This window comes from Macrobrachium nipponense, chromosome 1 (genome assembly GCF_015104395.2).
Source record: "Macrobrachium nipponense isolate FS-2020 chromosome 1, ASM1510439v2, whole genome shotgun sequence".
Classification (NCBI taxonomy): Eukaryota; Metazoa; Arthropoda; class Malacostraca; order Decapoda; family Palaemonidae; genus Macrobrachium; species Macrobrachium nipponense.
Window position 1 is genome coordinate 172528523 of NC_087200.1, and position 13368 is coordinate 172541890.

At 41.4% G+C, this 13368-nt stretch overlaps 2 protein-coding genes across 2 annotated transcripts in view; one reads left to right on the forward strand and one right to left on the reverse strand.

The window, feature by feature from the left end:
* The window catches only part of LOC135219845 (fatty acid hydroxylase domain-containing protein 2-like), a gene marked incomplete in the record, with an annotated part of 155175 nt that overhangs the window by 18446 nt on the left and 123361 nt on the right, over positions 1-13368 (forward strand).
* The window catches only part of LOC135219846 (fatty acid hydroxylase domain-containing protein 2-like), a 60677-nt gene continuing 48294 nt past the window's right edge, over positions 986-13368 (reverse strand). Inside the window, exons 4-5 of the mRNA XM_064256957.1 lie at positions 2452-2633; positions 986-1285 (exon numbers count right to left, since the gene is read on the reverse strand). Of these exons, the coding sequence (XP_064113027.1) occupies positions 1009-1285; positions 2452-2633 (459 nt within the window). The 3' untranslated portion in view covers positions 986-1008. The remainder of the gene's footprint in view (positions 1286-2451; positions 2634-13368) is intronic.

Genomic DNA, 13368 nt, shown 5'->3' on the forward strand with positions numbered 1-13368 from the left:
CATCCTAGAATTCAAGGTTTGATTGTTTGAATTGTAGAATAAGACAACTCTTAATTTTTAGGAGCAAATTTTAGGATTTAAAGGTTGTCTTACACATGGAATATACGGTAATTAAAAATATTTCATTTTGTTATAGATATTGTTTGAAGTTATGTATGCAATAAAGCCTAAAAGCTAGACCTAGTTTCATTACAATACAATGCAAAGTTCTTATATTTTCATGTTCATAAAAAAATAATATCACAACAAAGAATAAAATCACCTGAAATTGCCAAACTGATGGGTCATAAATTGGTTGAATTTTGATAACACACCATAGCTAAGCAAAAGGGTAAAGCTTCAAAAACACTGAGAATTTGGTATCTACAACCGTTTTCGTAAACTATTAGTCAAACATAAGAAGATATGATTTTGGGGAAGGAAAAACCCTCTTGCAGCAAAGTTCATCTTCTGGGTAAAATGTACTTTCAGTTAAAACATTTCATCTCATGATCAAAAGAGACAATGGATGAAATACAAGAAATGCCTTATATGACTGAATGATATGAATTACACAACATAGAAATCAATTTGAGCTATAAGAATGTGATTTATGCAACATTGGCAATCAATTTGAACTATGATTTCAACAAGCTGTAAAGAGTTTGGTTGACATATGAAAGAAGGGCACCCATTAGCACATGCAGATGGTTACTGGCCCACTACCATTCTCTCTTAAACAATGAATAAAGTGTAAAGGATTCTGTTTGACCACAAATTAGGATATTGATAAGCAAAGCCTTTTTTGTGAAGTAAAACTACTGCATAAAAGGCTGGCATCCCAGGCCAGATGGAGCTTTTGAAATTATTCCAAATCAGTCCCAGGCTTCAGCAGTTTTTTCTACTTCATTCCCAATGCCTACACATCATTTAACAAATGAATTTGCACATCAGCTCCCTTCTAACCAAGGACTTTTTTTTTTAAGCCCATGACGATAACAGAAAATTAAATTTGCTGTATTAGTCTACTTACTTTAGGTGGTGGAAATCATGAGCTTCAGGTGATGGGAAGAAAGGAAGATGATATCCACTATGAGCATTTAATGTGCTTAGAAGTGCCAAACTGGCCCAAAGCCACACTGTTGCCACATGGCTGCCAAGTAAAAGTGGTCCCAGGAATACTGGCATCAGGTTTGACATAATGTGTTCCAGAGGATGAGCATAGATGGCTGTGATGGCAATAGGGCTCTGCCATTCGTGGTGCATCTTGTGGAAATGTTTATACAATAGACGGTGATGGAAGAGTCTGTAAAGAAAGTAAAGTGTTGACCGACTGTTCATTTTCTTTACAATCTTATCCATAACTGGTTATCCTATTAAGATATTTAAGGAATCTTAAATTAGCTCTGAGGTGGTAAGCCAAAAACAATAATGCAAAAAATATTAACTTTGTCAATACTTCTGGAAATTTAAATGTGTAAATAAATATATCCTTGAGTATTATAGTTAAAACATTCTTTGATAGGTTTATACGTAGGCCTGTGAGCTTTCATGGCATAAACAATCACCAGGTCACTAGCAAACATCAGAGTTTTTGAAAGTCACAAACTCTTAACCAAAATATTATGCAAGTTACTCACTCAACAGGGGAGTTCCCTTTGATATATGGAAACAAAAGATCTTGTAATTATGGAGGCATGGTTATCATAACATCCCATTCCTTTTTTATCTTTAAAATAAAGAGTAACCATAGTAATTTTCATTTCATCACTACAAAATTTTCACTGTTTCTGGTATGAAAAAGTACTTTTAAAAATCATCTTCCTACTAATTATAATTTTAAGGTAGTCAAGGACAGCAAAAAAAAAAAATAATAAATGCCGTTTTATGAGAGCTTATATCGTGATACATACATTATTTCTTAGATGTGAGTGAATAAAATTCAATGAAGCTTTTGAGTTATGTAATAAACCTACTAAATTAAATAAACAAGTTGAGAAACCAATTATTGGCAAGTAACTTTTCATGAATTTATAGAGGTATAGTTTTCTTGTATATAAATGTCCTTTTTTCTTGCTGTAATTTTAATAACTTGAGTATATGACTAAGTAGTTCTTCACCTTGAATTAGACCAATCAAATACATCCAGAAATTTATCAAGACTGAACCAAGATATGATTAGGCAGTACCCCTTAATGAACAATTTACCTCTGTACTTTTAACTAGTTACAATCTACTACTACTGTAATAAATTATTCTTATAACACTGAACTAAACCCAATGATAAAAGACAATTAGAAATTTTGTCACAGCTTAGATAACATCATCCAATATATATGATCTATTGGGACAATCCATTAAGGCCATGGCATTTATTGTTGAGAAATACCAGACACAACATTCCTCAAAGAAATTATGCATACGTATTTAGAAACATCTTACACTGACATTTTATAATTTAACATACCATACCTGTGAGAGTAGTAGAAGCCAATTTCCTCCAAAAGTATGCATATAATCAATTCAAACAGCACCCAATGAAAAGTAGGAAGCTGAGGTGACTGGTCATACCCTCTCAAACACAGCAGATAGTAACAGGCCATACTAAATGCAAGTCCAACAACAATTTGATTGAAGTTCACCCACAGAATGCACTGAAAAATATTTTTTCTAGTTAGTCTTTGTGACATTTCTTAAAATACTCGGCTCTCTGATAACATACAGACCTCCAAAGAAGCAATACTTAAACTTCAAGAAATTAACATTTTTTTAATCAATTTGTATTTTTCATAGCTAACAAACTTGAGTTCTTCACAATGGGATAAATCTTTTCATGCCAGCTGGAAACCGGTTAAAACAATCAGATTGTATAGCAAGGAATCTGTGACATCTGGCAACTCATGCGTATACGAGGTGAAGGCTGGTCGGCAACCAAGCAAGCACCTCGTGACGCATTCGTCTTTCCCCCAAACCCAGGATAAAAAATTTGAGAGGGGCAGCTAGAGGTGGGCAGTAAATGTTAAGACCTCAGGTTTGTTAGCTATGAAAAATACTACGAATTGATTAAAAATTTGTCATTTGTTTATATGCATAACAACCCTTCGGTCTTAACAATAGGATAGACTTATACTTGGAGAGAGGTACTACAAGTATCCTAAACCAGCTGGGAGTTAACCCACCTGACCATCCGTCCTAGAAGAACGAGTTCTAATTAGGGGGTCTGAAGCCAGTGAGAAAATAGATCATTGGATATCTAAAAACTCAGCCATCTGGATTTAAATACAATGATATATGGACAGATTCATTGCATTCTGACTGTTCAAGTAACGAACCATATGAACCACAGGGGTTTGCTACCACTCCTCACTCCCCTTGCTAGAGAGAGGAGCACTTGCTACTGATTAGCAGGTTTGTCTATTGCATAGTCACAATGCAAAACCACTACCAGTATGACTACCTTACTCACCTGTATCAGACCAGTTCCAGCATATGACATGTCTATTCTTTGATCCACCCATAGGAAGAAGAAAGGAACAAACAGAAAGAAAGAGACCAGCCAACTCAGTCATTCTCTCTTCCACACAATCATTTTGGGTGAGATACAAATAGCCCTGTGAGGGGCAGGTGAATTACACAACTTTTTGGGCATGTACCATCAGCCCATCTCACGTGGTGCACCGTAGACATTGCTTACGGGTCTCTGTGGGATCCCTTCAGGCCTCAGTTGCAACTCCTTTAATTCCTTTTACTGTATCTTCATTCATATTCTCTTTCTTTCATCTGGCTTTCTACCCTCTCTAACAATTGTTTCACAGTGTAAATATGAGGTTTTCCTCCTGTTACACCTTTCAAACCTTTGTAGTGTCAATTTCGCGTATTGGGCAGGTACAATCAGTGCATCTCATGTGGTGCACTGTAGACACTGCTTAACAAGTGGCATTCCACCCTCTCTGACAATTGTTTCACAGTGTAACTGACCTTTCAAACCTTTGTAGTGTCAATTTCCCTCTTAGTGCTGAATGAACTCATAGATCCAAGCAAATTCTATATTCTATTTGGTTCAAAAGGATATACTTCAGCAATAATCATTAAATCCAAAAAACCAAAGGAAAAACTTTTCTAAACATAAGGAATACATAATAGCAAACAAAACTCCACATGAATTTAAACTATTATCACCTTGCTTTTCCTAGTACTACTGTCAGAATTACAGGCACTGACAACTTGCTAACACTATAGTGGAAAACACAATACATATTACAATAAACTTTCTGCTTTCCTTGACTGAGAAAGGGAAGTGACTGCCAATTCTGTACCTGACTGTTCCCATTACAGGTCATAAAAATGGAGGAAGATGACCACATCAAAAGTGAACTTCTATCACCAGAAATACAAATCTCTGTATCTTTAGCAAAACTTCATGTGTTTGAGCCAAACTAAAAAGTGAACCAATATAATTATCTGGAGTTCATGTGAAATTTTACCTGACGCATTTGAGGATACAAATGTCATGGTTTTTCAGGGCCCACACGGCTAAATCTATTACTCAGTGGTTTGATTACTGTCAAGTACAGTATATTTAATGACTGGCCAGGGAATAGCCCGATATAAGTCCCATACAGAACTTGCGGGAGATTGTCCAGCGAGATCTTTGGGAAAGATATCTCATCCATCCCGAAGCTGGAGAAGGAAATCCGCTCATCTTGGCAAAACATCTCTAAGGAAACTTTATGTAATCTCACCTTATCTGTGCCCAAGAAACTAAAGAAGTTATTAAACACAAGGGGAATCCTATTAATTATTTGTACTAAATAATAAGGCAAATAAAATGAAATAGGTAGAGGGTTTTTATTTCACCCTTTTTTTTAACATTAGGTCCCTTATGAACTTGCTAAACCACCTCTTTTTCAACATCAGAAAGGAGCTATACGTGATAAATGCTTAATTATACAAATCTCTATTTTTGTCTGTATAATACCCATTTACATCATCTATATTGCCGTCAAAAAGTGAAAAATAACATTCTTACTATTAATAGATTCACGTCACCCATGCATCTCATGCCCAGCTCAGTTCCTTACAATGCTCCTGATTGGCTATTGATAAGCCAATCACAGTTTCTGGTGATAGAAATTAATTTCTCGATATAGTGTGGTTTGGATCCCACAATAAGCTGTAGGTCCCGTTGCTGTGACCAATTGGTTTTCCTAGCCACGTAAAAATATCTAATCCTTCGGGCCAGCCTAGGAGAGCTGTTAATCAGCTCAGTGGTCTGGTAAAACTAAGATATTTTGTGAGAGAGAGAGAGAGAGAGAGAGAGAGAGAGAGAGAGAGAGAGAGAGAGAGAGAGAGAGAGAGAGAGAGAGAGAGAGAGTAAATTGCAGTTGCTTCATCATTTCATCCTGAGTCCTGACATATGAGATTTATCTTTATTAAATTATGTATTTAGATATATAATCATTTAAAAAAGGCAATAGTAAGATTCAGTCAGCCTTTATTCATAGAAAATGATACTTTCAATAATAATTAATATAGTATAGGTTTTGATTGCATAAAAGGAAAACTTATTGACATGATTGTATGAATAGTAAAACAAAACAAAAATAATTTTTAAGTTAACCAGTGTTTTCCAACTGCATCAATAAACACAGACAAGTCAATGGTTTAAGAATTATAATGATATAAGAATTATGAACAAAGTCATAACATAAATAAGAAAAATGAAGGATTAGATGGATATAGGATGACTGATTGTAGCAAAAGAAAAATCAATGGGATAAATGAATTTCCTCTAAAGGATATGGAAGGATGATGGTGATAATGATAGTGACGATAAACAATTCTTAATAGTCTTTTCCCCCGTTAGATTTCATCTATCGAGGGATCGTGATCATGATGATGACATTATCGAGTGATCACGTGAGGCAACATCTGACTACATAAAGATAAGAGAGATTAATATTCTTATTCTTGCTTATTATTTTCATATTGATAGCCCCACCTATTATTTTTTTGGGTAGCATTGTCTTCCATGACATTTAAGCTACGTATGAAACAAGATGAATGCACTGCAATCTGTAAGGAATGAAAGAATATATCTTATATTAAGAATTTCCTGCTTATTCACTATAAATATTTTAGCATTAAGTTTACTGAAGTACGTTACATAACTTTTATATCACTCCAATCCTTAAATCATTGGCTTGTTTAGAGATGAAATTGGGAAACACAACTTTTCTGCAGGTAAAATTGAGGTATAACTTTTGAAAGGCTCCCTCAGGAGAGATCGGAACATAGATGTTGCCTATGAAAACTCTCTCGAGACTGAAAGTTTCCAGCCCTGTGACTGGCTTACCAACAGCCAATCAGAAGCATCGTAAGGGATAGGCCTAGACATCAGCAAAAACAAGAAACCTGTCAAAATTTCATAAGATGGTTAACCAGGTGGGGATGGGGGTTGAGAGGGGGGAAAGTCCCTCACGTACCAACCATTACATTCACTTTTCCTTTGGTCATAATAAGGTCAGAGTGGGGCAGCTGAGGTGGGACTAAAAAGGCTCTGGTCTGTATAGTACCTAGAAAATATATAAATTGCTATTCAAAATGTCTTGCTTGTTCCTATGGGAATACAGACCATCGTCTTTTATACAGGAGACCTACTCTTAAGGTGGGAGATCAGTCCCCTTCAATTGACTAAATCAAGAACCACCACAAAACTGCCATGGTCTGATGAAATAGCTGGCCCTGGGTTTCAGTGCCCATTCTAAGGCAAGGAGCAGTTACTCAAATAAGGAATAATTCAGAGAACCATGACATTTTCCACAGGAGGCTTCATGACAGAAGGCAGTCTAGTACTGGTAAAACCCTTCACTGGGTGCTGGACTAAACTTTAACTGGTCCCTTCTCCCCTTCATTGTTAGAAAAAGGTCAAAGAAGATGCCTCCCAGCCAATGACTGGGAGAGGATGCCCAGAGTGCAATAGCCTGTACCCTGCCCAACTTCTGCATGTACTTCCAATGAAACCTCTCAACATGGGGCTGGCAAAGAAGGTTGTGTAAAGGAGGAATCTCTCTCAGTGCTTCCGTCAGCAGAACTAGGTCACGGTTCCACTCAGCATGTGGTGTCACAGGAGCCACCAGTGTTATTCTGAGGTTTGGGGAGGTCATTACCCTGTTGATCATCTGATGCAAAAGGGTGGACAAGCATAAATATCCAGGTTGTCCCACAGATGCTGATGCAAGTCTTACCACTGGCCAAGGGTCTGGAACTATTGAGAAGAACACTTCTAGCTTCCTGTTGAAATGGGTGGTGAAAAGATCTACCATTGGCCTTTCCCAAAGAAATTACAGTCTTTCTGCCAATTTTTGATGTAATGACCACTCTGTTCCAAGACTTATCCTCATAAACTCAACTTGTCTACACTACATTCCTCTTGCTTGGAATGTACCTGACTAACAGAACCACAAAGTGGTCTACTGATGTAACTGAACTATCAAACTGTGAAGATGGAGAGACTAGCTGGCCCCCTTTTGTTTATGTAAGCCATTACTGTGGTATTGTCGGACATCAAGACCACGGAATGCCCTTATCACCTGATCCTGAAAACCCTGAAGAGCTAAATAAGCAGCCTTCAGTTCAGAATGTTGATGTGAAGTTGTTTCTCTTCTTCATTACACACCCTGAAGTCAGATCTTCCATGTGAGCCCCATCCTTCATTCAAGGCATCCGAGAAGAGAAGAATCTCTGAAAGAGGAGCATGAAGATGCATTCCTATGGTCAGCTTCCTGTTGTCCAGCCACCATGCCAAGTCCCAGATGAATGGAGAGTACCTCACTAGGGATCAGAATTCCTTCAACCTCCACTGTAACAAGTAAAGTGAAGGTGAAGTCAGCCATGAGGGATAGGCTTCTCCAAAGATGACAGGTGACCAAGAATGACTTAACACTGACATGCTGGCTGTTGTGAGGTCAATCTTATTGAAACAGAATTTCATTATGAATGACCTCACAACTGTCTTGAATTTCCCTATTCCTGGATCTTAAGGAAAGACTTGATTTGACTGTACCTATCAGCATACCCACGTAAAGAGTCCTTTGGCTGGGAACAAGATTCGATTTCTCTTAATTTTTTAACAATCCCTAGGAAGTGACAGAACTGAAGAAAATTATCTCTATCTTGGATTAACTTCACCCGAGAATTTGCTAGGACCAGCCAGTCGTTGAGGTATCTGAGAATGTGTATTCCTTGAGCATGTGCCCAACTTGAGACCAGAGTGAACACTCTTGTGAACGCCTGTTGACCAAAGAACTTTGAACTAATAAACTCTCTCTCATATAATGAAGTGAAGGAATTTGAGAGATTATTGGTGATCTGGGATCTTGAAGAAGGCAGCTTTCAGGTCTATTGTCAACATAAAGTCACTGCCTCATGGCAGCTACAACTGAATGGGTAGTTTCCATTTGAAATGAGTCTACTTGATAAAAGGGTTTTACCTACCAATCGCAAGACGAAAGGAGGAACATTCCTTAGTATCATTTGTGAAGGCCAAAGATGAAATTGCCAACTACACTAATCACTTGTAACGTCAGCGGAATGAAAGACCTACTAGAGAGGTGAATTATCTCATTCAGAGACAAGAGCATCCATTTGCTCTTAGGCAAAATCAGCAAGATTGGCCAAGGGTAATCCTACTGACCCCTTTGTTTCTCTCTTCAGGCCTAGGAACTTCTCAAGACCTTTAGATCATTCTGAAGGGTGATCACATTTCTTCTAAATCATTACATTTACAAATCATTTCCACCACTTCACTATATGTCTTGGCCAGTTCATTAGCATCAAGGTCAAGTGGAAGAGAAACTTCCAATCAAAACCATAGAATTACTATCGGGTCTATCCAGGAAATTGTCAAATTCTACTTTGTCCCAAAGCACTACTGGAGCATATGCATGTTAAGGGCCTAGAACCTTATTGGGAGGCTCCCAATTCCATTTTTAAGATGGGAAGAGGTGCTCTCTTTACACCCCTTAAATCCCCAAGATGTGGAAGGAAATGGGGATGCAGGCCTAGATAAAAGCTAATCTAGATCTAGAGGAGATGCAGCTCGAACTTTGCATGGACGTCAAGGACATGATGTCATGGAGAACAGTCTCTGCTGTATGAGTGCTCCACCACGGCTGATGTGACTGTGTGGGACTTCTGTAACAAGGAGACTTGTTGCAGATGCAAGATCATGGTTGAGACTGCTGTTGCGGCCATACATGGGCTGAAGTCTGCAGAGAGGAGTCACGTTCATGAGAACGTCACGATTTCCATGTGACAGGCCAGGAATGACGTGGATGAAAAGTTGTATTTGGGGAAACGTCATGGCCAGGTAAATGTGACTGTACAAAGCTTGATTCCTTGACAGGGACACTGTCATCTTTCCTTATTGTTGGTGGTCTGGTAGCTGCTTCTGCTTTGATGAGAAGGAATTACAATCACTTTCTGGCAAAGCTTTAATGTTCCTACCCGTACATGAGGAAATACATGAGATTCCATAACTTTGCAATGATTGGAAGTAGTTACAGCAGTGATTGAGCGGCCATGTGGCTTTGTCATAAAATGGCTGTGGAGGATCCATAACAAACCTTGGAGGCAGGAATACAGCCATGAGGAGATGAGTCATCACCACATCCCCCACTGAAGCAAGAGAGCGGAGCAGGAATCCAGACAAAGACTGTGAATTGTCTTAACAGGGAGAAATTGTGACGTCCCTTTTCTTGCAACATCATCGTAGAACCACACAAATCAAAGAAGATAAATCCTGATAATTTGGAATAATAGAAACGGAGAAGTCGATCTCTTCAAGGACTGCATGAAGTCTACACATGCTACAAGTTATAAGTAATGGAAGCAGGGTTGTTAGCTATACCACACCACTTCCTCTGTGTACTAGCACTAGGCTTGGGTATATCATGGGTTTGGATGATAAAAGCAAACACACACAAAAAGACAAAACAGTCGACCCCCCAGTCATTGGCTCACGATTCGCGGACTCGCCAATTTGCGGATTTTTCTAAAGGCCTTATATTCCCATTATTATTGCAGAAGATTTGCCTATTTGCGGTATTTTTCACTGAGAAATATTCACAAATATGACTTTTTTTAAAGTAAAATGTATTTTTTCCCTAACCATACAAACCTGGAGTCCTTCACTTAGAATAGATTGCAGCTCAGCTGAAACTACCAGCTAATACAGTTTGTATGAGCATAGAGATTTCCTCCGGGGAAGAGAGATCGGTTCCCTTCAGTCTGAGGACTTGGCTCAAAGCCAAGCGATAGCCTTTTACTGCCGAGTCCAAAAGGAGCTTCTCTCTCCAGAGGTAGAGTAAGAGGTCAGCAATCAGGGGAATAGAGACTCCAAGAGGAGAACAGCCTCTCCGACGACACCAACCACAGATAGACATACGTTGAGGACTTTCTGAGGTATCCTGACATTGCTGTCGCAACTTCTCGTGAAAAGCCTTTCGCTGTGGGGAGCTCCTGGATAACCTCCATGCATGAAGATGTAAAAAGTTCACCCCATTGTGGAAGATCCTCACATGTGGTTGGCATAAGAGGTCAGGGAGTGGCGGAAGCACTCTCGAAAGTGTGGATCACACTCGATTCAACACCTGCCTGATCAGGCAAAATGGCGGAAAAGCATAGACATCGAGGTGCTGGAACGCGTCCCCGAACACCACCACCAGATTTGGAACAGGAGAGCAGTAAATCGGCAACTTCAGATTTAGAGCAGTAGCGAACAGGTCTATTGCTGGGAACCCCACAAAGTCAAGACTTTGTTCACTATCCGAGGAGCCAAAGACTATTTGAAGCCAACGATCTGTGTCCTCCTGCTCAAGTTGTTTGCCACGACGTTCCGTTTGCCTGGAATAAACCGAGCTGTCAACCCTACCGAGTTAAGAGCTGCCCATTCGAGAATCTGCACTGCTAGTTGGCATAGTTGCAGAGTCATAGTACCGCCTTGACAGTTCACGTATGCCACTACGGTGGTGTTGTCGCTCATCAGCGCCACTGAGTGACTGTCAGAAGAGACCTGAAGTGCTGAAGTGCCAGGAAGGCAGCTTGAAGTTCCAGCACATTGATATGATCTTGACGTTCCTGGTCTGACCATAGGCCCGAAGCCAGGTGTTGACAGTAGGTGCGCACCCCATCCTTCCTTGGATGCGTCCGTGAACAGGAGCAGATTGGATGGATGAGACTGGAGAGGGAAGCCCTTCAACAGGTTTGTGTCGTCCAGCCACCACTCAAGATCAGAGCACATATTCTCCTCCACTGGGACTAGATCGTGAGAATCGTGACTTTGCGACCAATGATTCTTCAGATCCCACTGAAAGGATCGAAGGTGCATCCGACAGTTTGTAACAAGGCGTTCCAGCGAGGCCAGATGTCCCAGCAACTGTTACCACTGATTTTCTGGCAGCTGGGACTGTCGAAGGAAGGGCAGAGCGACACTTTGGAAGCATTCCAGTCTGTCCGGTGTCGGAAAGGCTTTCCCTGCAACGGTGTCAAGGATCATAACTTGATACACCAGTCATTGAGAGGGCTCTAGAGAGGACTTCTTGCAGTTCAATATGATCCCCAGATTGTGACAAAATGCCAAAACCCTGTCTCGGTGGGAACAAAGCAGTTCCACCATGGGCGCCAATATCAGCCAATTGTCTAGGTAAGGCAATACACGAATGCCCTGGCGATGAGCCCATGTCGACACTAGGGTGAACACCCGAGTGAAGACTTGTGGAGCTGTGGTAAGACCAAAACATAGGACCTTGAATTGGAATACTCTGTCCGCTACAACAAGATGAAGATACTTCCTGGACAATGGATAGATTGGGATCTGGAAATATGCGTCTTTAGGTCTATCGTCACAATGTAATCCAGAGGACGAATGGCCTGTCTGACTGTGCTGGGGGTCTCCATCCTGAATGGGGTTTGCTGAACAAACTTGTTCAGGGTTGAGAGGTCGATGACCAGTCTCCAACCTCCAAACGCCTTCTTTACAAGAAAGACTCGACTGAAGAAGCCTAGAGACTCTTTGAGGACCTCCTCAAAAGCATCCTTCCCCAGCATGTCCTGGACTTCCGCCTGAAGGCCGAGATCCTTCATCGATCCCTGACGATAGGATGATGACGTCTTCGGGGGGTCGACTCAGAGGAGGGGGTGAGTTGATGAACGGGACGCATTACCCATGTCAGAGGATGGTCAGCGTCTAATCCTTCGCCTTGTGGTATTGCCACCTCGTCCATCTGGCTTGCAGGCGTCCCCCTACAGGTGGCAGAGTGGGGGGAGAGCCCTCCTCATTGGTCGCAGTGGACTCTCTTCCTCTTGCCGCGTTTGCCTCGCCCTCGACCACCCCTGGTCAAAAAGGGCTGCCGAGTGGTGGAGGCAGTGGGAAAGGGATCAGCCCTGGCAGGAGGGTGAGAAACCCTCCTAGATGGAGAGCCAGGGCGACGTCAAGCAGAAACAGCAGGAGGTTGGGGCCAATGGAAGGATGCTGCGCAGTGCAGCAAAGAATTCTGGCTCACTCTCCTGAAGTTTCCAATCACCTTGTTTGCATCCGAAGATGGAAAGAGGGTGGATCCCTGAAGCAAGGCATTCCTCAGGTCGGCCACATCCTGAGGGTCCACAGCTCGATCAAGCCTTGATGAGATGGCATCCCTGTGCTTCAGCACCAGGTTGATCCAGAGGTTGGCAAGCTGACGGGCCATGTCTGCTCGCTTGTCAGGCTGCTGTGGAGTCTCAGTGGCGGCAATAAAGCCCACTGTGCCACCCGAAAAGTCCAACCATGAAGCTGCTTGCAATGCTGCCATCGTGGTTTATTCGAGCTGGGACATCTCCTGGGAAGAGAGTGTTGAGGTTCGGTGTTGAAGTGTCTGGAGTGAAACTCCAAGTGCCAATGATGTTATCGTCGGGTTTACGGGCAAGGGTGAAAGCTTAGCCTCTTGGCCCACACAGTAATTCCTCTGCTTCTGGAAAGCAGAGGGGAGTAGCTAAAGGACCGAGATGCCCGCAGCGAGTTCTTCCTTGCTGAAACTTGTCTATCAACCTTGGTCAGAGCCTCCCTTGTCAGGGATGACAAGGGCAGCTCAAACCGGGACCGAGCACCCCGATGAGCACAGCAAAGAAGGTCGACTGCCAACATATGGCCTTTCGGAGAAGTAGTTAGGGCTTTTCCTAGGCCGTTTACCTTCCGGATGAGACCGATGATCTCGCAGAAGGTGGTTTCAGCTGCCGCATCCTCTGGAACAGCTGGAGCAGCTAGTTTCAGAAGGTACACCAGCTGAATCATTGATTGCCTCATGAAAATCATCCCCCTCTGCATTGACGTACCCAGTCTTGAAGAAGAAGGCC